Here is a 25,847-nt window from a genome sequence, read left to right as displayed (position 1 = left end):
GAGTGATGCAGCTTTGTAGTTTACATTATGTGAAGTCACTTTTGCACAGCACAAGGAAGACCAGCAGAAGCTAGACAGTGGTTGAACTAGGCCAGGTAGGAACTAAACCAGGTGGATCCAAGCATGTTCTGAGGAATTTGTCCTCTGCCAGTTCTGCTGTTCCACTGACTCAGGTATGTGCAACAGTTTCCTGCTTCACACAAACCCCTTAAAGAAGTCAGAATCAGATTTATGTGAGCAAAGAATTTCTCAGACCTACTAGGACATCATCCCTGTTAATCACCCTTCCATTCACTTGGACTCTCCCTACTTCAGTCTGTACCAAAACCACTGAGGTATTAACTTCTGCATAGAAATGCAGAATACTGCAGTTTTTCCTTGGCAACTGCTGTTCATCTTCTGTTGTCTGGACAAGAATATACCCACATGACAAAAGAAAACCATCCATATTTGCTCAAACAAAAGCTTAATAATAGATAGCCACCCAACACCCATTCCAGAATGTCTATCTGTATGAGATAGTTTGAATTTAAACACTGGGTTTTTGAAAATTTTTCCAATTAGTTCATCTAGGAATACTTCCTATTTTAGAAAACCTTTCCCCATCAACCTCTCACGGACAGTTTACAGCAAGGAAGCAAAGCAGAAGCGCTGTTATTTGAACAAGGGCGCCACACAGTGTTAGGCACGGATGGAACACAAAGCAGGCAAGCTCTCCTCTGCCTTCCCTGAGTAAAGGAAACACACGGCCATTATTCCATGGAACTGGATGTCTCCCCATCTTGGGATTTCTGACAAAACAGAACGCAGTGTAGCACTCAGTGTAAGAAGGAGAAATTAAAGACACCTTCCCTGCTTCGTGCTGCAGCCTGAAATGTCAACTAACTAAAAAGTACTTGAAGCAACACAAATTAGCTGTGAACTCCATTACATTTGCAGCAAGTAATTTTTGTTCACAGCACAGGCAAAGAACATGATTTGTAGCTAAGCCAAGAGCAGATGATGAGTATTTGGAGGCTGCACCTAGTACCAAAAAATATTTGGAAGATACTGGAATACAATGACATATGACTTCTTACTAGTTATGCAGGAAAAGGGCAGCAGTGGCAGTGTGTAAAATAAGCAAGTCTTTCAATCAATTAAGTTACAATATTGTGCATAAGGGTTCCCATAAGAAAGTAGACAATACCACAAGCAGTGAGAAAGAAAAAGTTTATCCAGAACAGCTGACAATTTTGTCAATTTAAAAGTTGTATTAGATGTGGAACAAGGAAACTTTTTCTTCTTGAGGAAAAGAAACTGCTTTAAAAAGTGAAAATATTTTAACATTCAATTTCAATAATAGTTTCTCCAGGAAGGATTTACATAGCTGCAATTTATAAAACAACATCTACAAAAAACCAACAATCCATGTTGCTCCTAGGCAAGACTCTTCTAGTTTCCTTTTGACAGCATTTTCACATTACTAAAAGGGACAAGAACTTTTATTGAGATATTTACATTCATGTTTTAAAACCCATGTTCATTGTCACATGTAAATGAAACAACCCTCAGTACAGCTATTATAGAAAAAATCTGGCATTAACCTTAACTTAAAAAGCTGACAATCATGCCTAGGTTGAGTGATTTTTCTTCTATAAATTCACAGTAGATGAAAGAGTCCCACAAAACTTTAGCAGTAGATGAGCCTGAGATTCCCAGGCTTTTTGAGATTAGGGTTCTCTAAAAAGTCCTCACACTCACCCAGTTGGCCCCATGGTCCTTGTCCTTCAGCTTGGGTTGTGACTCATTTCTTTGTAGTCCCCCTTTCCCAGGCTGCACATGACTTTCCTAAGGGAGATGATTCAACTTGGACTCACTGACAGTCAGCTGCTGCTGACAAAGGGATTAATCCCGGCTCCATAAACGCCCTTATGGCTAAATCAGATATCTGAGCAGCCAAAAAGACCACTGACTACAAACAAACATGCAGCTTCCTGAGTATTACCTGTCCATGCCACAGGCTGCACTATGGACTTGGGAAGATGGAGGAAGAGACAGAACCAGACAGCTTTGGTCACCTGACCCACACCTACAAGTATTTTAGAGCTGGCTCATCTCTACACTTGCAGAGATGTTGCTGTGAAAAGTCTATACCAAGTCAGGCCTCACTACTCACTCTTTTATCCAATCCTCCCAACATCTTAACTCCCAGCTAGCTTAGTATGCCTCGATGAAAAACATATCTTGAATTGCTACAACTAAAAATCTATATTTTTCAATAAGAAAAATGAAGATGGGTGGGAGCAAGCTATTCAGAGCCACAAAATACAACTGCAAAGCATGTTAAGGTTTCATTTCCAAAATGTCATTTCAAGAGCATCCTTCCATACTTAGGCAAACTATGAACCAAAAATGTGAAACAATATAGAACCTTTTTAGTCTCAGTACGTAGGTCATATATTTGGAGAAACCTTTCATTGACTAAAAAATTGCCCTCCAATATTCTTTCAGGATAGAGTTGCTATAGAATTATTATAGTTCTGTCTTCTAGATATGCCAGCTCAAAAGGACTCACTTCACATTTACAGAAGCTGCTTTTCCTGAAGTCAACCTAGCTCCCAATTTATGTTTTTCTCAATAGCACAAATACAACTGCAACATTCCAGAGAAAGTATTTTCACTTCCATTAAAGCATCAGTTGGCATAAATCCATCTCATTCACACAGTTAAGTAATACAGAAGCCTCAAGCAACAAAAGATAGTAAAACAGAAATCCATAAACAGAGCTAGGTTCTTCCTGGTTTGAGTTTTAGATAAATCACTATAGGTTTTAATGCATTTATATTGCAAACATGTTTTCCCTTTATGATTTAGAAGACAGAGCAGTATTTTGAGCAAGGCAAATGGTGGTTTTACTAAGTACTGAAGTTCTCTTAGAGTAGACAGTGCTTTTTGCATTTTACTTTTATCTATTTAGTTCATTCATCATTTGTGACAATCTTTCACTAAGTTTTGAGGTTTGGTTGGGAGTTTCTTTATGCACAAAACTGTCAAGAGCAAGAAGCTGCCATATCCCATATTAGAACACAGTAAAGGGGACAGTTTAATCCAGACCACAAGTCATATCTTACCAGTCCCCCCAAGAATATTCACAAAAAGTTTAGGGAAATGACTACCCAAATAACATTTTTGGCACATCTTCTCAGTCTTCTTTTCACCTACAAGCTTCAGTCAAGTTAACTAGTGTGTTTAAAAAAATAGAGATTTCATTCCTTACTCAGGCAAAGGTTCCCATTAAAAGTCCCATCAGAAGACAGCTTTTGTAGGACTGCAGGATTTCTCTCTAGATTTGAATTCCAGATCTAACACTGAGAATGACATACACATGCTGTTCTTCAATTAGATCTTCAGGACCATGTTGAGAAAAAAGTTGTAGTAAAATTTGCAGATTTTTCAATTGCACAGTATTTTGTCACAAAATTCTCAAATACTTATTTCATACTTGGTTGATTGCTATCAGGAAGGCAACAAGGAATACTATATTTCCACAGACATAGATGGTTAACACAATCTGTTTAAACAGACGACCCTGCAAGAAAAGGGGAAGAAAAGTCATAGGACAGTCAGTCTTTTTATTGGTTTAAACAAAGAACCATCCCATTTCACAGTAGTTAGTTAGCAAATTGTGACTCACCTCTGCTTCTGCAGATGTAAGTGACTGCAGTATCTGTACTCTGTCATCCTCTATCACTTCAACTGTTCATGGGAAGAAAAACAGAAGTCAAGTCTGCCCTTAAGAGGAAGGGGGGTTTCATTTTTATACTGCAGAAGCATAGATCCTGTGACTAAGTCTTACACAGCATCAAATCTGAAAAGGACTTGGGAGTTTGATTTGACATTTCAGGGCCTGTTACTGTCACACTCACAGTACAAATGAAAAATTATACTGGTGCTGACATACAAAAATTCTGAACAATGAAGTCAAAAAAACATTTTGTCTTTTGCTAGACTGGATAATCAAAACAGTGAGTTTTAAGCTAACATCTCTTCCTTTTGTATTTTAAGGTAACTGGATTTCATAAGAAATATTTTCATTAGCCAACATGAGAACGCTCATTGACCAAACATTACAGGTTAATTTCCCTACTTCTAGGAAGTAATTACTGCAGTTAAATTTAAATTCACATCTTTTCTAATCACTCTGTCCCCACATGACACCTTAAACAGACTCTTAGCTGCAGAACTGAAGAAGTTTGATCAATTGTCTCATCTCAGCCTTAGAGACCCAGGTCATTCACATGAGCAGTCACCTCCTCTCTGTGACACCAGCCAGTGAATATAACAATTTCTAATTAATTACTACCCATCTCTTCCCTAGACATATTGGAGTCAGGATTTCATATTCCTTCCCCAGTCAATGAATATGGCAAGTATTCAACTTGCTCCTGCAATAACAGCTATTTTTCAACATTTAAATGAAGATTAAATCTGCATCAATTAATCTGGACTTAATCTACCCACCTGGGATCAAAATTAGGGCAAAAAGTAATAAGAGGCTCAAAATATTTACATATTTCAGTCTGCACACTTTAGCCCCCTATGAACTGTGGTTTGAGAAATGAGAAGCTATTATTTAAAATGGCATTAAACCCACTCTTCTAGAACACTTGTCTTAAAAAACTGGTTTTCTTCCATATTCATTTGTCTACAGAAGATACGACACTACCAAAGAGCTACTCCCTTTCAGCTTCTAAGTTAGAGGCCAAAGAACACCTCCTGAAATTCCATCCACCCTGGTTTCATTCTCAGCAAGCAAGGAGACAGCAGGAGTTTGCTGGTGTGTACCTTTATGAACGAGACAGTAGCTGTGTATTTCCAGAAGAACATCAGTACCAACATGCCAAGCTACAAAGCCAATCATGGCATAGGTGTCCCATGGGTCCGGCAGGTCAAGCGCTGGCAGATCCATTCCCAAGAACATGGTCACAACTAGTCAGTAAAAACAAGACAGAATTTTTAAAGCACACTGGCACAACATTGTTATTGTGTTTTCTATCAATGGTTTTTCAATAGATTTCCCATGAATTACCTAAAACTGCTTGGAGAACAATGTTAAAGGAGTTCACACAGCTGAAGGTTGTTGTGGGCTTTTTGTGGGGGGATAGGGGGCTGTTTTGGGCTTTTTTGGTAGTCACCAAAAAAGCTTAAGTGCTTAAGGTTGCTGTGGAAGCTTGCCTCTATTACTAGAATTAAACCCAGCTTCTGGATCTGTAAATTCCTGTCTCACATTCAATAACATTGAACTATGCTACTATAAGAACACTATTCTCACATCTTCCAAGACAAAAAGAAATTATGAAGATAAGGACAGGTCCTCATTACAGAGGAATTTCAGATTTTTCAGTAATTCCTTTGGGTTTAAAGTCACTTTTTCTCTTAGTTGTATCTAATGACCCCTTAAAACTCACCAAAAAGATGGCCAAGAAAAAGGACCTTCAGACATGTCTGGACTGGATATACATAGATATTTCAAATGAACAACTGCCCAGCAAAGGGCAAAGCTTCTTTAAATCAGTTTAATGGGAGTTACTTCTACTCACCAGCTAATATTCTAGCTGTTGTACCAGTACTCCAGTGAAACCAGTTAAACAGCTGCCTCCTACAAAACAATGAAACACATTTTATCGATTACACCATTGGGGGAAGGGGTCAGAAATCAAATAACATCTTTTACTTTCAAACTGTAAAAGCTTTCCATTTAAAGAAACAGTCACATTTAATTCCTGTGGCTGTAATTTAATGAGTCAGCTGTACCTTGGTGCATGACGAGATGGTCTGAAACCTGCCATAAGTGGTTGAAAGATTGTCAAAGCCATCACTGCACAGCCAAGATAAGGATGAAAACCTGCTTGCTAAACAGAGGACATTTTTATTAAATATCAGATCTATATAAACAGAGAGAAAAGACACCAGAAAGTTGCAAATTGCATTTGTTCTTGTATTAGTAAGTTACAATGGAGCAGCCCTGGCAGATGCAGCAGGACACAATAAGCTGCCCTACAGCCAGATGGAGGTTGTTTGCCTTGGCAGCAGACAGTGTGTGGACACTGGTATGTCCACTCAGGGCTTGTCTCACATTTCTGCTACATGGAGAAGTTCTACCAGCTGAAGAGCAGACTAACATGACTATAGAAACCACAGTCCATGCTCTCCAGCCTCAGTCCTGTGTCCTATTTTATAACTCATAGACCTATTTCATAACTCATCCCAGCATGGGTCTTCTCTTTCACCCATAAATGTTTTATTCATTTACCCCAGCTCACACCTATCACCTTATTCTTCCACCTTGAATTCAGATACTCTATAGACTTTCCAACTTCTGATGTAACCTTGCATCAAACAGAATACAGGTGACAGCAATAGGTATAGAATCTTTATCTAGCTACTGCTCCAGACTAAGCTTATAATTCACTGTTATGTCTAAGTTCACAAAAACCCTCATTCCCAGCAGGTTTACCATGCTAATGTCAGCCATCACATCCTTACTGCCCTCCCAAGATCATATTCTTTAAGGAAGACCAAAATAGTACGTAAAGAAACTATGAGCAAAGTTATTTAGGAGAAAGAGGGAGGAAGGAAAACACCAAAATTTTTCACCTGTAGTTTAAAGGAGACAAAATTCCTCTTCTGGGCTGCCAGAATTTGTAATCAGCCTACTTAAGAACGGCTTTTACAGAAAATTGGTTAGAAATAGTCCTAATACTGGCAGTGGACTTCCTCATTCTTTTAGTCCCACCTTTACCTTTCAGTTAATAAACAAGACAAAATGTACACACTTACTTGGCTCCAGCCTCCTCGGTATACAAAAGGCAACACAAAAGAAATGCTTGTAAGCATGACTGTGGTCAACATAAGCATACGATGCACCTAGAAAAGTTAAGTTTTTAGAAAATCCACAATTTATACATGATTAAAAGACATTAAGGAGACCTACAGTTAAAAGATATCCTTAATCCCCACGTTAGACTTAACATTTACTAGTAAAGTAGGTGAACTTCTGATTTTTAATTGTTCTACTTCATAAGATTATACCAGCTTTAGTCTATTTCTTGCATCTAGTAGGTTTATAATTCTGCTTACAATAGTGCTAGAAAATACAGCTGGAGATAGGTGGAGATTTTGCCCACCTGAAACCACAACTCCTTTCCAAATAGGAATGAGTGAGACCAGACAGGTTTGAAGAATCGTGCAACAATAACACCAATACTAACTGTAGTAATCCAAGCAACAAACATTAGCGCTCCTGAAAATAGAAAAAACAAACAACCAACCCAACAAGGTAAATGATAGGTAACTTCAGTGCACACAAATACAACTTCCAAGTCTATGTAATTGTTTAGTCCATATGCACATGTTTAGAATTTACCAATAATTAAAAACTTATCACCTGGTTCAGGTTACAGCTTTATAGCCTTTAGCTTGCTAGAGAACAGAAACATCCATGCAAAAGAAAATCATACTTTTCTCACACAACACAACAGAGCAGCTCTGGCTACGGCACATTTCCCACATGCTAATACACTTTGTACACACTGATGAGAGAAACCATTCTATCACCAACTCAGACATCAGAGGATGAAAGATGACAGTGCTACAATCTGTGTGACAAAGAATGAGTGGCAGTTCAATCATGGACCTGTACTGAAGTCCAGTAGTGTGGGAGAAAAAAATTCCCATTAACTTCAGTGGCCCTAGACTGCCAGGTGAGTGGTTTCTCATTTCAAATGGAGCTAAACCAAAAATGCAACTACTTGAAATAGAGATAAAGATATAAAGTCTCAGTTTTAAATTTAAGGGAAAAGGCAATGGTGGGTTCATTTTCCTGGGCAAAAAGGATCTTCCGACACTTCTTGAAATGAAAAATCAGGAACCGCGCTCTGCCAGAGTATGAGATCTTGCAAGCCAACAGAATACACAATGCAAGTGCCAGAAACACATGAGGGACTAACCCTGCAAAATAACCCTCCAGTCTTAGCACTCTAGAACTGGGAGACAAAACTAGAAACTGCAGCTTACCGTGAGCCTTGATGAGCCGCGGGGCGCGGGAACCTCCGATATCCTGAGGCAGGCCCGTGACGTTGTACAGTCCATTGGTGACCAGGGGCTGACGGCGATGTTTGTATATGAGTCCACCTGGGCAGTGACAAAGTGATTTATTTCTTGCTAATGAAGCCACTGCACTGGTGTGCCCATTCCTCATCCATGAATTCAAGCCCTGATGTGACCGCTGCACATAATCATACAAGCTCACACACAATATGGTAAGAATCTAACATCATCAAAGCCATCCAGCACACTTAATATGCAAAACACAACTCACCCAGCTACACAAAATGCAATATATATGAGTAAATTTGCAATAACTTCCACAAGGAAACCCATGATCCAGAGAAGCAGGAAAGGTGATTGAATTAAAGGCCTCAAGCTTGGAAACCTTAGTTCAGACACCAATTCTCATTTAAGCCATATCTTACAGAAGAGTTACTAACTCATTTGGAGCTGGTAAAAGAAAAGCAACCATATATAAGTCAAGCTTACCTTCACTAGCTTCCCCATCTGCCAGAAAGATGTAGTAACTGGTATCCAGATTAAATCGCCCTTTATAAGCAGGGAGACGAATCCCCCTTCTGAAAGAACATTGAAGAAGACCATCTGCAAGCCTCCAGGACACATCTTCAAGGGCATTCTGTAAAACAGGAGATCCTTAAACACCCAGTGTTTTCAGATTAGCTGAGCAATTGGCTTAAAAGTAACCCTACAAAAGACAAGTGTGTCACTGATATATAAAGAAAAAATGTAAATTATACAGGGAAAGGGGATCCTTTCTGAATTGGCACACAAGAGGTATGTCAGTAAGTCAACACAGCAACTTAGGGTTTGAACTTATCACAAATTTTTACAGCCTACAACAGTGCTTAACTCAGGACATACCAGTTGCAGCTGCAGTTCTAGCAAAGGGACAGACTTTAATAGGGACAAAGTTTCTACAAAGACTAAGCTCCCACCATATGACTAGCTTTACAAATTAAATTTAGACTTCAAAAGTTAATACTTACTAGGAAGTAAGAGCCCAACCAATATCATCTTAGAGAATTATGGATCCACCTCAGTATTTACACCTGCTGTGCAAAACAAAAGCACAAAGCCGCAGCATACCTTACTCCGAAGCTACACCTGTGAAAGTGAGCTGTTTTAAAACACACCTCTGAATCCAAGAGAGGATGACTTCGCTCCTTCAGATGGGCAGTGCTCACGTGAACGTGGTGATCCACATTAACACACAGATAGGCATCATCACCACCCTGCAGAGTCAAAAAGAAAAATATCCATAGCCCAATAAAAAAACACCGCTGGCAGTCCTCAAAAGGTCTTTGATTTAATATAGGCAGCAAGACCTGACAGATTTCTGTAGTTATCAAGCTGTTATTACCCATTTTCTAAGCACATCAGTATTATTATTGAGGATCCACACTAAGTCAAAGAGATGACACATAGAAACACACATTATGATTCACACTCCCCTCCCAGAATAACAACCTTATTACCAGAAGTTTCTTTATTTAAAATTTATTAAATTGACTAGACAAGACAGAGATGGATGTTGGAGCTATTTAAAAATCCACTTCAGTTATAAGTTTTTTTTTTTTTTTTACAGCTGCGCAGGAAAAAAAGGATGGTTAAGAACCAAGTGTTCCTGCACTAGGGAGATAAATGTAAACAGCATCTCCTTTGTGCAACAAGCAGCTTATGTATTATGCATTTGTCAACATTATCATCCCTTCAATTTAACATAAGTCAGAAAAAAGTATCTTTCAACATTTTTAAGATTTTGTATAGGAATAAAATTCAAGGATCAAATGCAAATGGTTTTCTGAACAACTCTGTTTCAGAGAGGTAAGATTTTTGGATAGGTAGAGATTGATTTAACCAGGAATTTCAGACAGTTATTCAGTCCTGAGCTAAAAGTGAATAGTCACGTATAAGAAACAACCTGTGTTTTAGCACTCTGGGAGAGTCACACTTTGTGTGACATCTAACAGTATTTCCATTTTCCATATGCATTTCCATTCAAACTTGACAAACATCACAAAAGCAACTATGGAAAATAAAACACTCACCATCCACTGGTCCTGGGAAAGTGCAAATGCTAAATACCCTTCACTTGGACCACTCATTTCAATAAAAACTGAACTCCCCTCTTGTTGGAAGGATAGAAAAAAACATGAAGCACTCCCAGGATCACAGTTTGTAGGGTTCCTAATGCAGAACTTCGTAATTCCACAAACTGATGCACTAAACTAAACAATTAAGCAAAAAAAAACAACTTGTGAGCAATGAGTTTCCATTCTCTTTCCCCTTTTTACCCATGGTAGAAAAAAGCATACAAGGAACAACATCATCTGTGTCTACACACCAATCTCTTAATCCATGTCTGCAATTACCCTAGGACTACTAAGTAAAATGATGGTGAATTCCAAGATAAATTTGAGTTGAATTTTCACTTTAAAGACATTACAATATAATAACTTTGAAAAGCCGGCAAGAACTTCAGGAAAAAAAATAACTTCCTCTGGTCTAATATTTAAAGAGGTAGTATCAGCTGTAAGATGAGAAAGAAAATATGCTTGCTTTTTATGCTTGCTTTTTAAAGTAGAAACTCCACTAATACACATTGAGAAAATACACTGATTGTAAGCCACAGTTATCCTGGATCAAATATCAATGCTTGCTCAATCCATTCAAGACTCAGCAACAAAAGTCAGTAACACAGATGAACTCAGAAAGGAAAGCTTCTGAGCCTGCAGTTGCTAAATAGGAAGTTATTAGTTAAGAGCAGATTAAGTCTTTTCCCATCTCTCATGAGAAGTATGCATAATACCTTCTGATCATTGATTTCTAAACTTTCTGTCAATCTTCTCACCTGTGTGCAGCACGAGAACATTTAACCCTGCAAAGTTCAGGCAACTCAGCTAAAGGTAGCTGTCATGTTCTTAGCCTTAGATATCAAAGTTACTCATCCACCATCTCTCCTTTTCTGTTACTAGGCTGTATCAATGTCATCTCATTAAATTCCATTCATCACAAGCATTAAAGATTGCTTGATTTAGCTTTAGCATTACTTACTGGCTTTGATATGTAGGAAACTGGCTGTGAAGTTGACATAGCCTCTGATGTTGCATGCAAAGGTGGTGTTGGGGACAGCACATCAGGCTGAGAAACAATGGGACCGGGAATTTTCACCCAGAAAATCCTGTATTTCTTCACAACTGTGGCTCTTAAAAAACACAACACACAGAGAGTAATTACAGTATATATTTATAGTCGGCTGTTACTTTAAAAAAGAAAGTAAAATAATTTATAGTTCTCAGAAATTATTTGTAAAAACCTCATCTCTATGGAGATCTCTACCATTTTAGGGATTGAAGTAGAAAAAGAATTTTAAAACATAATACCAATCTTAGAATATAAGAAACTTTCATGCCTATGGCATAGATTAGAACTTCAGAGAAGAGTTGCATTGCTTCTATCCTGTAGTTCAGAAAAACCTAGTAGTGTAACAGAAGGGTATACATATCATTTAGTTAGGTATAGCAAAGAGAAAGATTCTTAAGTGTATATTGCAGGCATGAGAAGGTAGCTAAAGACTAAAGAAACCAATCTTCAAATCCCCTTATACTCTCCCTAGGAGAAAAAAAGGAAAAAAAGAAAAAGGAAAGGAAAAAAAAAAGGAAAAAAAATCACCTTCAACTCCTCCTAAAAAAGTATCTGCATTAACAGAGACTCTGCAGCAAGTAAGGGGTGTTGACTTTTCAGGTCATTCGACCCAAGGACCTTTCAGTTGCTGGACAATATTTGTCAGACAATGGTACAGGTTTACCTTGTCTGCATTTTAATATATTTAATTAATATAAACCCATACTTTTTTTACTTACAGAAACTGTATGTGCTTTGGAGCATCTTCAGGAGCAATCCAATAAACTTTTATGTCTTTCTTTTTTGCTTTACTTGTGTGACTGACAGCTGAATTCTGAAAACACACATATATCAAGAATTACAGAGGCCATAAACATTTTGTTACTTAACACAGTCAGCAGAGGCTGCAGCTAAATCCTACACAGACACTGCAGTTACACTGCACTACCCCAGTCATGATCAGCTGAGGTGAGGTGTAGAACAGCAACTTACTCATGCTAACAAACTTCAAGACTAAAAGAAAGGACTTTCAATCCACAAGATTCCAGCAATGAGCTAGAGGTCCCTGCAGCATTTCATACAGAAATAGTGAGATTTTCTTAGTAAGGAAATGCTCCACGTTTGAAGAAGAGGATGAAGAGACAGAACAAGCCCCTCAGTGCCCACTAAATAATTGTGAAGCACTGGACTCTACCTTGGTACGACCACATGTCAGCAGCTGAGAATGTCTCCGGTCAGCTAGCACAAAAGAGCCAACTGCAGGCCTATCCAGGTGCTCTGCATCCCGGGCTTGTAGGAAAAATCCTTCAAAATCTGGTCCAGACAGATGAACTAAAGCAAGAAGAAGAATAAGGAAGTTTACTTCCAGAGGAAGAAGGAAGTATTTCAACAATGATAACCAGACACTAATTTTACAAGTACTGAATGATGGTCAATGGATTACCTAAACAAGACTCAACTGCTTAGATAAATCCAGTACAGAAAACTGAGAAAAGACATACTATAATACAAAGAAACAATAAATTAAACTCTTCAGCTGTAACTGACACAGTACCTTCTATGCTGTCCCCTGGTTTAAATTCAGTCCCATTCGCTGTAATGGTGTGCTCAGGTGACAGCTGAGGAGAGCCACCATGACAGGGTACCATGCTAGTACAGGCTTCTCTTACTTTTCCATTTGGATAGCCAACCACAGATCCATAGAGGCAACCAAACATCCAAAGAGCAACAGCAAAACCAGGCAGCTCCATCTGTATAAAATAAAATTTACAGGCAATTAAACACAATAAATACTTACATTACAGGTCACCAGTCCTCTTTAGGAATCAACTGAATGGTAGAATACAAAACCATATTCAAAAAAAGCATTCATGAGAAGACACCACTCCCAGCTTCTGAATAACTTCTGCTTCTGATAACTGCCAGACATTGCTAGAATGTTCAGATACTGTATTTCAGGCCATCTACAGGCTGTTGATGGATCCCTCCATCTACTGGAGGGATTATTTCCCTCCATGCATTTTGACAGCACTTTTTTTAAAAAAAAGAGTCTTTTGCCAATCTCTCTCCTGCTCTCTCCCTAGCAAAAAAAAATTCCAGTTCCTTAAACATCTGCAAAGGACAGATGGATCTTACAACATGCTTCACAGATATATAAAGGTCAACAGTATTGAGCAACTATACAGCTAGTATCAAACTCATTTTTATTAATCATAGCTTCAAATTTTGCATCATTACAGACTGCCTTTGTTTCCACAACCCGTGTCTATTTCCTCACAGATGACAAATAATTCCCCAGTAACAAGTTCTTCTTTCTGCAGGGAAACTAAAGTTGCCAAATGCCAGAAATAAAATTTATACATGCAAGAGTTAGAATTTGGTATGAAGATTTAGATAAAGAAATATGTATGTTTGCTGCAGACAAGCCCATGATTTCTTCTTTGAACTCTTCCTTTTGGATATTGGACCTCTGGACAATTAGTCAAACAATGGATTTGGCTTGTCATGCTCTTGTCAAGGGAACAGCATCCATGAAAGACAAGGGATAGAAGGACTCCAGATCCTAAAACAGTTATATGAACCCTTAACCTCAGCTTTCATCGTGCAATGTTTTGCCCCACCACAATACTCTTTTCATAAAAGCTGTGGGAATTGTTTTGCTGCTCCAGTAGCATACAGGGCTTAAAGCTGTACTGTAGTTTACAGAACACCTCAGCCAACAAAAGAAAGCATTTCCACATCCAAAAGGCCAGGAGAACAGAGAGAAACTTTCTTTCAGTCCTTAGGCAGAGGAAGTGAGTTATCAGCTCTGGTGGAACACAGACCAGGCAAGTAGGCCTGCCTTCTGGAAGGGCCATGCCCATTTTGCAACAAGTGATATGATGTATCAGGTTATGAAGTTCCCTGACAGCACGGATGGACATGAAGATAAGAAACACACAGAGCCATTTCAGACTGAACTCTCGACACATAAAAAGCAGCCAAATGAAGACAAAGCACATCATTATCTTACACAACAGGATTCATCAACATGAACTCTTCCAAAGTTCTCATACATGGAAATCCACAATTTTCAAGGCAATGATATATTTGTACTCCTCAGCAACTTTACACCACTAAAGAGAAGAAAATCAAAGGTGACAGTGTGTTGAACAGTTAGGTTTCAAAAACTAGAAAACCCTAGTCTCTCTCAACACTCCATTCCTCCCAAATATTCAAGATAACATTATGACCATATCTTTAACTTCTAGTTCAAGTATTTCCTTCTAATTGATTTTTTATACATAAATTAAAGATGCCCACAGAAAGCTAAATTAGTACAATTATATGTACCAGAGAAAATTTCAAAACAAGAAGAGATAAGGCTGCATATCACAGAGACACAAAAAGAGTAGGGCAGTATTCTACTTTAAGTAGCAGAGGATGTGGTAGGAATGTAAAGGAAACAAGACACATCCTTGTCAGATTCAACTGACTCAAAAGCTGCCAGAAGAAAAAGATTAAGTAGAGATTAATAGAATTCAAAGAAAAACCCCAAAATCTGAAAAAGATTTGGATAAAGGGAGAGCAGTAAGTTACTTCTTCCTGTGCTGAAAACAACTCTACAGTACCTGCAGGTAGCCCCAGTAGCCTAATAGTTCATAAGCACAATGCTCACACTCCAACTCAGGATCTCTTCATAGAACTTATCTTCTTTCAGCTGTTTAACTTCATTAGCTGCCTAGTGTGAAATCTAAAACTAACTTCAGAGAGGAGGAAAAGATGAGACAGACAAGGCAAACATACTGCCAACTCAAAGGTACAAAACTACCAGTGACAGAAATTTCTCCTGAGCACCATCAGACAAGAGGGCGAACAAAAAAAGGAAAGAAGCACCTGCAGGGGAATAAGCTATGTTAATATAAGGGGTTTATGACACATTCCTTTAGAAATAGACCCCTACAAAGGGAAAGAAGACAGTGTTGCTGTCCAAGAGTCACCCTTCCTCTCAACTCATAAAAAGAGCTTGAGATGTCCTATTCTGCTTAGTTAAAGGTGGTCATATCAAGACAGCTGGATTGAGCAAGGACAGAAAACATATTAATAATAATTCACTACTTTTAAAATATAAACACACAAACCTCCCCAGGCACACAAAAAATACATACCTCAGCATTGTGTTCTTTCTAGGAAAGAGAATTTCAAGGGCATAGAAGTTTCAAAATTATTTTTTGTAACAGTTTGAGTGTAGGTACTTACCGTACAGCTAGTCCTTCTGTTGCAGTGACAAAGCCTGAGTAAAACTGCCATTGGCTCTCTACTTGTAGTAAAACAATTTATATGACTTTCTAATATCTTCTATTTGGTTTGCATCTAACTGTATTAACATTTACCATATCCAGGAAACTTGTCTGAAAAAAGAAACAGTACACACACACAAAAAAGTAAGGTTTGTAAGAGAATCTTTACTTCAGGTGCATATTTTATACAGCTTCCCCCCCAGCTGAGCTGAAATGCATGAAGCCATAATGAGACACCGACCCTGCAGCTTCCTTTGCCTTCTCAGACACTCCCCCAGACCTCAAAGAGTTTCATACTAAGTAATTACTTAATTATCTTCTGGTGCAGTTAAGGGCAGGCAGGCAGGGGGAACGTACAACCAACTTTTGATACCTTCTCCCTCCAAGTATTAGCTGACATAAATTTGCAGAATGATTTTAAAGCTCATTACATATTTACTCCCTATCAAAGAGGCACTTTTTTTTAGAACAAGAATAAACAAATTTTAAAAAATTGTAACCCTCTCTTTTTTCCATATATCTCACCAAGAATGAACAGGAGTCAAAGATTTTGCCCTGTTCATTTGTTTGCTTTAATGATTTTACTTGGGCAGCTGCTCTGCGTAGAATCTTCATGGCCCCAACCTTGCAAACTTTTATCTATATGAAGAGCTTAAAGAGAGACTCATCTAAAAAGATGTAGTTTGTTATCCCAACAAGTGACTTCAACTATAGCACGAGCACATTTACTGTCACAGTTACCATAGAGCCGGATCCTATGCACGTTAAAAAGAAACAAAATACAAAACTAATATTCTCACAACAAGAAGCAAAAAGGATAACAGAGGAACGTGGGTGGCATGGCTTTCAGATAAAACAAGCCATAGCTTAACTTGACTCATTAAGGCACACAAGTTTAGGAGTTCTCTAACGCAATTCAGAAATCTTGCCCAAAAGGCAGCATCTACACAGTGCCCTAAAAACGCCACCAGATTTTACTTTGCGTCATACCTGCTGCAGATGTTCTATTAAGCAAATACCCTTTCCAAAAAGCTTGCAGTACCCACTTCGAGCACTCACTGGCATCAGTGTAACTAACCAAAGCACGACTACAAAGGCTACAGCAGCTCCTCTCCCCGCACGCCCGTGCCGCAGGGAGCCGCGCTGTCCCCCCGGCACGGCTGCAGCGGAAAAGGGCGAGGAGGAAGCGCAGCCGAGCCCGGCAGGCGCTCCCTCAGCTCCAGCCTCCCCGCGGCCGCGGCGCTTTTCTGCCGGCGCCCGGGGCGCGGAGGGCTCGGCCTGGCCCGGGCGGGGCTCGGGGCGGGGCCGCCAACGCTCCGTGAGCCCGCCCCAGGCGCTGAGGGCCCCCGGTGCCGCCCCCACAGCCGGGAAGGTGTTCGGGCATCGTCTCATTTCTTTCCAGCTTCCCAACGCCGGCGGTCTGGATGGCCCTCCTGGGTTAACAGCTAGAGTTTTACTGAGAGATCGCCCTTGTCAAAGCTTACAGAGCTCATTAGCTGTGCTATCCGTGGAACGAAAGGTGGTCACATCTACAGGCTTGCTAAGTCAGGCCTTTCTTATCAAGTAAGCAAATAAATTCTGGCTGTAACTGGGGCTTTGCTGGCTGTAACTGCAATTGCTTACATAGGCTTCTCTGACTTCTCTGACTTAGTGTTTTAACCAAAGTTCTCAAATGCTCACAAAGTGACCCAAAAAGACAATTACTTAGAAATCCAACAGTAATTTTGCCCTCCCACATCATAGAAATATTGTGTTTGTGTTAAAAAACACCTTTACTGGAGAGCTATAGTGATTCAGTTGCTTACTAGTAGTTCAGAGCAGTTTTAGAGATCCTAGTACTATTAATTTGGTAATATTTTCTAAAAAAATTATAACTATCTATTAAAATATGACAGGCTAGGAAATGCTCTGTTAGTGTTCACTCTTTTCTCAGTTTCTATAAAAGCAGCATTAAGCTTTAGAGGTACCCTGTGGTAACATATTAAAAATTATATTTAACATGAAAACCAGTAAGGGATTACTTTGCCTAATCAGAAAAATTTTTTGACTGTAACTTGTATTATCTTGCTCATGGGAGTTACTGTGAAGCTGAGATCTCACTCAGTGTTCAGTAACTGAAGAAACATAATGCATAAGCAATAGCTTGAAGTGAAAGTGAAATATGTCTATTTCCCCCTAGCTGGGGGAAAAAATAATTCTGTTTCCAACTACATTCATAAAGTTCCCATATATGAAAGAGTTTGATAGAATTACAGGCCTAAGTCCATACATGCTTTATTATGTGCCTGTGTGTTTTTAACTAATACAGGTATATTATTAGTAAGACAAATAATAACATGAATATATTTAGAGTAAGGAAACTGGTGACCAGAGGGACCTGTATTCTTGACAATATTTAGGTTCATAACTTTCACAGAGTATAGTGGAATTAATATACAAATATTTTAAGATATTATTTTAGGGTCTTGGCTCATTGACAGAATGGGGTTTATATGTCTGAAAATTATAGTATATATAAGTATATATGGAAGTAATTTCCTCACTACGACTCATGAGAAGGGATAAAAATGCAAGCTACAATTCTGTTGGAAATGGTAATCAAGTTTAAGAAGAAAAAATCATTTTTATGTGAATAGTAAAGAGGGTGAGGGAGGGAATACTGTTTTGCTTATCATTGCATAGCTACTCTTTAGCTATTGCTAAAGAGCTGCAAAGCAAGAAAACCAAGACAACACCAAGAGAACCAGGGAGAAGAAAAACCGACTCTGTAACTACTGGGTACAAGTCCCCACACTACTGCATGGCAATCATCAATCTGTCTGGAAGGGCTCTTTTCAAACACACCAGTCTCCTTTAAAAATAGTAAAATCAATAGTTCTGCAGCCTTAATGAAAATGTTTCTATGAAAGGGTACTGCTTGCTAATTTGTTAAGTGTCATTCTGTTTATATATAAAGTAAACAGAATGCATTAGGGTATATGAACTACAAAAATTCCACAGCTGCATCTTTTTTGTAAAGTGTACTGCAACTGTTGTTAGTGTTAGTGTTCATAACAATTCTGTATTTATTTCAGAGCAGATGTTCTACCTTAACCAAATGAGATAGAGACAGAGGGCTGGGGGTGGGTTTGAGCCTTCCTGCAAGCCTGAGGAGATAAAGCTGTGTAACCTACTATTGACCTGTGTCACAGGATGAGACGTCAATGGCAAACGAATGGAACAACATCTAACATGAAAAGAAGCTGATGAGGCTTTTTGCATGGTTTATTATAGGCACTTAAGGAAATAAGTGAAAGCTTATAATTTTGAAAGCAACAGGAATCTTGTAGAGGAGACTTCATTCCAAGTACATAAAGAGGAATTTCTCTTGCTTAAGAACCAAGAAAGCAATTAAGTAAATATATATAATTTTGGAAATTAATTATTGTGCAGTCCAGGGTTTATACTGATAGCTATCCTGTTTTTTAAGCCCAAAGCTATATGGAAAACAATAAGCCATTGAAAAGAACCCAAATTACCATGTGAGTCCTTCTAATCAACTTTCCTCTTAGATATTAAGCTAACTATTCAGCAAAACTGTGGCATTTTAGGTCAGACCCTGCTCAAGTTTCATATATGTGCATTGAGCTCAATGTTACTGACAAGTTATCATCATAAAACATCACTGGAGTTCAAATCAAGTGATATGCAAAGAGGCTGCATCCCTACCAGATTGTTTTGATTATGGATAACTGGATCAAAGAATTTTTTGTTACTAGCATTTCCTATTTTGAAATATTGAAATATGTTTGAAAAAGTGCATTGGAGTTGGCTAAATACATGCTGGATACTAGGCTTTCTCTGAAGAGAACAGTCCTGGCACCAATATTTACTCACCTCTCTCTTCTGTAAACTACACATACAAAACAATGCATTTCAAGATTTTTCAAGCTTCAGCATTTTTCAAGCTTATCAGCATTATTGTCTTAGTTAAAGATTTATTAGGGAATTAATGACAATATTGTTATCTTAGATATGAAGAATTCTTCCTACCAAATCAGTTTGTGTATGGTGGGGTTTTTTCCTCCCAAAGAGAGGAGAATGTTGAGTCATTGAAACAATCCCGACCATCTAAAAGGAAATAAATTGTGATAAAGTCATAATGTAGGATGAGATTTTCTTTCTCCATAATTAATAATTTAGTTTCCCGTGAGCTTTGGCACTGTTTCATACTTACTTGGTTTGCCAATTTACCATTAATTTACAAATAAGATTAAAGTATTCCCCTTATGTTCAGAGATGTCCTTCTACTGTATGCATTTTTTATTCTTTACTAATCATGTTAATTTTAGAATTTTTCTGTGTCACACATAAAATTTAGACTTGGAACTGTATTTAAACGAAAATATTTGTTAACCTAGAGGTAAAAGGCATTTTACAGTTTTCAGTCAATGACTGTAACAAGCCACCTGGTGGCAGTAGCCAATCAGTCAAATAAGATTTGCCAGTTGACTGCACAGAAACCTGCTTTGGTTTTGCATCTTTATTCTGACTCAGTAGCTGAAGTCCCTGCCTCATAGCTTTTGACCAAAATATGTATCGACTATGACTTATATAGATTTTTTTAAAAGTACTTCCTCGCTTATCTGACACTAAATATTTTCATTGGTTCCCTGATATCAATTTGAGACAGGTCTGTATGGGTGTTGTGAGAAAATTACACACAAACTGTCACCTTTGTAAGAGCCTCCACTGATGCAGTGCCCAACACACATAAATTGATCAAGGACTTCAGTAAAATCATTTCACCCTATTCAAGTGATGTGGGTCAGTGCTTTGTCTAATGCACACTATCAAGTTTTATCTGATGAAAGTACTGCATTATTAACTTCAGTTTTATTTATGAGTTTCTGACCATTGCTGTGATGCTTTTTTAAATTATTAATTTCATTATATCAGCAAGATGTGATATGTTTTTATTGTTCTGCTTTACAGGGAGCAAAGAGCTTGTTGGCAAAGGCATTGACCTGTAAGTGCTTCAGTGTAAGGAACTTCAGACCTGATTGCAGAATTCATAATGTCAAGCTAAGATTAATTGAAATCTTGTACAACGTTCTCTCACGCAATCAATTTCTTTGCCAGCCAATCTCAATTCCTCCTTTGCCCTCCCCAGCTTTTTTCCTCTGCTCTTGCACTTGGATTAGGAACTAATTTTCCTACCCTTTTTCATCTCATCTCAGAAATCCTTTCTCAGAAAACCCATTTCCATTTCTTCACCTTTTCTCAGCAACTCCTAATTTGACTCCTTCATGGCTTTAAAGGCATTCTCTGTTCAGACCCAGCATGTCTGTGGGTTTGCAGTTGCTTTGGGTTCAAGTACAAGCAGTCCTGCTGGAGGGATGATGCTCAGCACTGTCAGTTGTAGCAACATTCCAGTCAGTACATGTCCAGTGCCCCTATGGGGGAACCATGATGTTTGAGTACTCCCCATGGGAAGGGGGAGGACTTCATCCTGCTCATGTTTAAGATCTTTTAAAACAAATGCTTGTGGTAGTCATTCATTTGGTGAAATATTTTCCTTCTGCAATATATCACCCCACGTTAGCCTGTTCAAATTACCCTGGCTTGAATTCTGCCTGTGCTGAAAGATTACAGAGCAGGACTACAGTTCCCAGTATTAGCTTCAGATAACTTAATGTAATTATTTCTTTACTTAAAAGTCAGATATCAAATATATAGAACAGAAAAGAAAAATCAGTTGGTTACCATTTGAACTCAAAGACCTATCTAGGTAAGATTTAAGGATTATTATTGTAATGGACCAGGAAAATTCATTGTATTCTTAGTATAGTTTGATATATTAGAAAAGAACATCATAAAGGAGATGGAGTGTGCAAGAGACACTCTGAATATTTATTTTTGAGGAGAAAATAGATCTGCTTGATAAGACAAGCTACAGTTCATTTAGGAATTGATCCACTGAAGTCTTAAATCTCAGCATATCTCACTAGTATTATATGGAACAATTGACAGGAAGACAGAAGGGGTTCAAGCACACTAGTATGATAAGTTCTCCTTCTACAACAAAAATGGGCCAGGTATATGTGAATCAATTTTACACTTAACTAAGTTAAATGGTACAAGAATATAATTCAGATAGTTTTATTTGCCAAGTCCCACATTTGCAGATTATTAATATCAAAATAATGTGATGCTATTAGCCAAAGCACAGTCAAATGTATCTTAAGCACTTATGTGAAAAGCTGCCTTTAATGACATTTTATATGGTCCTCTTTAAAGATATTTGCATTGAATTTTCTATTAAAAATTAAACCTGATTAAAAATTAACTTTCCATGGATGTTAGAGCATAGATTGTTTGAGTCCACACAGTAAAAGCATGGCCAAACTGGAACTGAAAACAAACCCAAAATGTTAATCTTTGAAAGGTCAAACACTTCCCTATGTGAAAGGCCAGTAAGGACAAACTAAATAGGTTCATGTCCTAGCCTCTCCATCTCATATGATTTCTGACTTAAATAGACATTTTTATTCCAGCCCATCATTTATTCACTGCCCACCAGGCTATTGCAATCTGTTTAGCCATTTAGAAGGGACTTTTTAAAAAAAGCTATAGGTGATTACATCAATGTTCTCATGAATGCTTTCACTCAATACTAGATTCTAATATCTAATTATGTTTGAGAACATATCCAAATTTCTGCTGAGCATTTAACTGGCTAAGAAAGCAGCTGTTTTCAGTTACTGTATAGCAAAGATCTAACTCAGAAAGGACTGAAGTTTAACCAAACTGCAGAGATACACTTTCAAAGAAAATGAACTTTCTTTCAAGTTTGCGTTTCTGGTTGAGAAATCCCCATTAGAAAACAAAAGCTAGACAGAAGACTCAACACCTCTTAACCTTCTTATTGTTGGAACAATAATACAGTGCTAATTCATGAATTTACAGAGCATGAGTGTAGAGCATTGAGAAGAAATGTGCTCACTTTAAATTTTATGAAGTCTCATATTTCCTGTGTGCAGGCCAAAGGCATCTGCTTTTAATTTTAGTTAGATGTTCAGCTAAGTTCTCTCTGTGCTAGTTGGCTTTTATTGTTGTTATTGGGAACTGTTTTTCTGTACTAAAAATAGAAAAATACTGCCACCATGTAAGTACTCCAAGCTCCCACACTGTGTTTTTACCCTTTAAAAGTACTTAGAGTACTTTTTACCCTTTAAAACAGGCATAAGCACTATGACATTAGTGAGATGTGACACCTAGTGATAAGCTCCCCGAAGTGTATTGACACCACTACTAGGATAAGTGCTCTGTAACAACACTGTGTTGCAAAACAGGAGGAAAGAAAAGAGCATCACTAGGAAGGTGTATGTAAAAGGACTGAAGAACTCCTGTATGAGTAGATTTGAAACTGCTGCAAAATTATTTCCTGATGATTAATATTGATATGGTATACACTCTTATTTTGAAGCAACTATTGATCATTTCCTGCTGTGGTGTATCACAATGACACACAGAGAAACTGCAAACAAGATAAAATGGCACTGTGAAATCAGCCCTTGGATGCCAGTGTAGTAAATGCTCAGTTGGTGTTGGCTGTGTTCTGGACAAAAGTGCAATGCTCAAAGGTAGCACTTGTGCAGTCATGTTTTGCTGGCTTCCATACAGAGAAAAACTGCTCAATTGACATGTGCTGAATGAACACAGACCCCAAGTCTGTAAGGGATGGGCCAGCAGAAGAGATGATGGCGCTGGAGAAAGGATTAGAGAAGTCTGCTCTGTTCCTGATTACACTTCATCAAGAGACCTGCAGCATTCGTTATCTTTGAAGCAGCATTTTTTTTAATATTGAATTGAAAGCCAATGAAATTATACTAAGTGATTATAAATATATAAATTATACCAATTATTAAGTTACTTCACATTATCTAGGAAACTTTTTTGCTGTGTAGTGAATCAAGTCCTTTATTTACACTTCTGACATCTGGCTTAGCTACAGTCACAAATGATGTCAAAATAACGGTCTCAGGCTTGGTTTCATAATGATTTTTGTCCAAGACACTAAAACAAATTCTTTTTCATAAACCTGGTTCTATTTCAAAATCTGTCTCAATGCATAGTATAGAGGAAAGGTGCCAATGCAAACTTAGTAAGGGTAGGGTGAGCTTCTGTATGGAGTAAGGAAATCAAATGAACCACATTTTAAAACTTAGTAACAGGAGAGAAATTGCCTTCAATAATGCCCTTTTAGTTCCTATCTTGCTTTTCACAAAGTATTCAACATGCACTTTAGGGTAACTATTTATGCAAAGGACTTGGCTACATAGGCATTATTTGCTCTCCCTCTCTTAGAGCAGCTCTCTATGGAAGCAGCTCATGAAATTTTAAATCCCAGCCCATTTTCAGTATGTGACAGGACAACAGCAAGCCTAGAAAAGACACTTGTGCAAGGCTCTGTGGCAGACCAACTGCAGTCATTTCAAGCTACTGAAGCTTGCAGAGGACCCTAGAAAAGAGATGGTCCACATCTCTTTCAGTTACCTCAGTTGGTTTTGTTACTATGACTTCCATAACTGTTGAAGCTTCCTGTATTTCCCATTCCTATGTTGTATCATCTTTTTTTCTGGGACATATCCAATTCAGAGGAAACAGTCAGCATGCCAGGAGAGCCAGAGTTCTGCTAAGTGCAAGTCTGTCCTGTGTATGAACACAGGCCAGCAAGCTGACTAAAGAATAAGAGGGCTGGAAAAGACAAGGACAATAGGGAGGGAGATAGACATTATTTCACAAGGACAATAGGGAGGGAAATAGACATGATTTCACATGTCTATTTCCTACTGGGCAGGAAATAGACATGTCAAATAACTCAGATTGTAAGTATCACATCTGAATCATATCTGAATGAGCCTTGATGAGGTGACTCTTAAGGGAACTGCACTCACAGGGGTGCTTTTCCTTTTTGCCCCATTCTGTTTAGGAAACCTAATATATGTCAAGGGCATACAAGTTGACATATTCACCTACACCAACATGAAAACCTTTCTCAACAATACCAGAAAACATTAACTGTAATGAGGAACAAATAGATTTCTTGAAATTTTCAGAGGGAGGAGCAAGTGAAAGAGAAAATAAAGGAGAAAAGCTACCAAATGTTAAAAAAAACCCTTCAGTTTGAAATGGGTGGAGGTGTTTCCATGAATATCAAGACCTTTGGACTTTCCCTAAATGCACTGTAATTGGCTAAACACCCTTCAGTAAAATACACTTATAAGGGTATGCATGGCATGGCTGGAAGTAAATGGTTAAGCCTAAATTGTTTTGTAGACTCCTTCCAATTTCACAAAATACATATGCCACCTTCAAGAACTAAAAAAGAAAAAACAAACTCGGTATAACACAGTGACTGTAAATTGAGAAGCACTTTTTTAAAAACGTATTTCTAAGTAATAAAAATAGACTGACCTTCCAAAGCTGCAAGACTGACCTTTACACTGGGGTGCAGTTAATAACTTCGGTCGTGAGAGGCCTGGAGCAATTGTTCCAGGTGTTCTGCAATACAAAGCAGTGGTAGGGGCTGAATGGTGTCAGCACTTCGGATGACAGTATGCTGCAAAACAAGGCGGCGGGGATGTGTTGTTCTGGTGTGTGGGATTTTTTAAAAACCATACTACCTCTTAGTCAAAGACAGATCCACGGAGTTTGTAGTCTTGTCCACACACTATATATAGCACTTAAACTCTGGCTGACATCATGTTTTTTTCAGCAGCGCAGCCTATCAGGATGGAGCCGGCCGCCCGGCGCCGGGTGCCGGCCCTGAGGCAGCGGGGCGGGAACGCTGAGAGAACTCGGCGGAGCGGCGTTGCAGTCACCGCAAGGAGCGGCAGGGCCCAGAGGCATCAGCCGGGATACTCCGGACAACCTTTACAGCCACCTGGCCCTCAGCAGAGCGCCCGGTAAACCGCACAGAGCTCCGGACTCAGGTGGCCGGGCCCCGCAGGGACGCCTCTCGTGCCTGTGCGCACCAGCCGAGCGCAAAGGCGCTGCTGGGGCTGCGGCTGTAGCGGCTGACAGCAGACAGGAGAACCCCCCGCGCCGTCCGACAGCCCTGCCGGGCTGCAGGGCCCAGGCTCGCGCAGAGATCAGCCCGCTCGCTGCCGCAACAGCGCGGGGCACGGGGGGAGCTCCTGAGGTAGCCCTGAGGTATCTCTGGGAGAGCCCCGGGGTAACCCTGAGGGAACCCTGGGGTACCCCAAAGGTGTTCCTGAGGTATCCTCTCCCTACAGGGCGCGCTTCGCGGGGCCGCCAGCGGAGGGGCGGGACCGGGAGCTAAGGGGC

The 25,847-nt window shown here is 39.0% G+C and overlaps 2 protein-coding genes across 8 annotated transcripts in view; one reads left to right on the top strand and one right to left on the bottom strand.

Moving 5' to 3' along the window:
• Nucleotides 1-1,195: 1,195 nt before the first annotated feature.
• On the bottom strand, nucleotides 1,196-25,330 carry LOC134423040 (ferric-chelate reductase 1-like). 6 transcript variants are annotated; one of them, XM_063165626.1, is made up of 18 exons: nucleotides 25,184-25,330; nucleotides 24,975-25,061; nucleotides 15,475-15,626; nucleotides 12,791-12,986; nucleotides 12,431-12,567; nucleotides 11,976-12,070; nucleotides 11,167-11,317; nucleotides 10,161-10,340; nucleotides 9,246-9,344; nucleotides 8,581-8,728; nucleotides 8,059-8,175; nucleotides 7,170-7,285; nucleotides 6,823-6,909; nucleotides 5,797-5,894; nucleotides 5,583-5,641; nucleotides 4,828-4,971; nucleotides 3,677-3,738; nucleotides 1,196-3,571 (listed from the first exon to the last, which is right to left on the bottom strand). In XM_063165626.1, exons 3-18 carry the CDS (start codon nucleotides 15,523-15,525, stop codon nucleotides 3,479-3,481), a joined length of 1,833 nt encoding a protein of 610 aa, XP_063021696.1. In that variant the 5' UTR covers nucleotides 15,526-15,626; nucleotides 24,975-25,061; nucleotides 25,184-25,330; the 3' UTR covers nucleotides 1,196-3,478. The 6 variants fall into 6 exon arrangements, with proteins under 6 accessions (XP_063021696.1, XP_063021698.1, XP_063021700.1 ...); XM_063165628.1 differs by having other exon boundaries at nucleotides 24,997-25,061; XM_063165630.1 differs by lacking the exon at nucleotides 15,475-15,626 and having other exon boundaries at nucleotides 24,997-25,061.
• Nucleotides 25,328-25,847, top strand: part of AGL (amylo-alpha-1, 6-glucosidase, 4-alpha-glucanotransferase) — a 35,070-nt gene continuing 34,550 nt past the window's right edge. Inside the window, exon 1 of one of the 2 annotated variants that reach the window (XM_063165624.1) lies at nucleotides 25,328-25,465. The gene's annotated coding sequence lies outside the window, so the exon portion shown is untranslated. The remainder of the gene's footprint in view (nucleotides 25,466-25,847) is intronic. The other variant, XM_063165623.1, reaches the window with a different exon arrangement.

This window comes from Melospiza melodia, chromosome 11, assembly GCF_035770615.1.
Source record: "Melospiza melodia melodia isolate bMelMel2 chromosome 11, bMelMel2.pri, whole genome shotgun sequence".
NCBI classification, from domain to species: Eukaryota; Metazoa; Chordata; class Aves; order Passeriformes; family Passerellidae; genus Melospiza; species Melospiza melodia.
This window is presented reverse-complemented; position numbering and strand designations above follow the sequence as displayed.

Bases quoted from the DNA above. Each gene is read 5' to 3' on its own strand.
- LOC134423040 (XM_063165631.1), bottom strand. From the start codon at position 16,580: ATGCCAGTGAGTGCTCGAAGTGGGTACTGCAAGCTTTTTGGAAAGGGT. The intron at 12,568-12,790 runs GTACTGTGTCAG...TTCTTGCTTTAG, and splicing joins ACCAGGGGACAGCATAGAAG to TTCATCTGTCTGGACCAGAT. The intron at 10,341-11,166 runs GTAAGTAATGCT...TTAATTGTTTAG, and splicing joins TTTCCTACATATCAAAGCCA to TTTAGTGCATCAGTTTGTGG.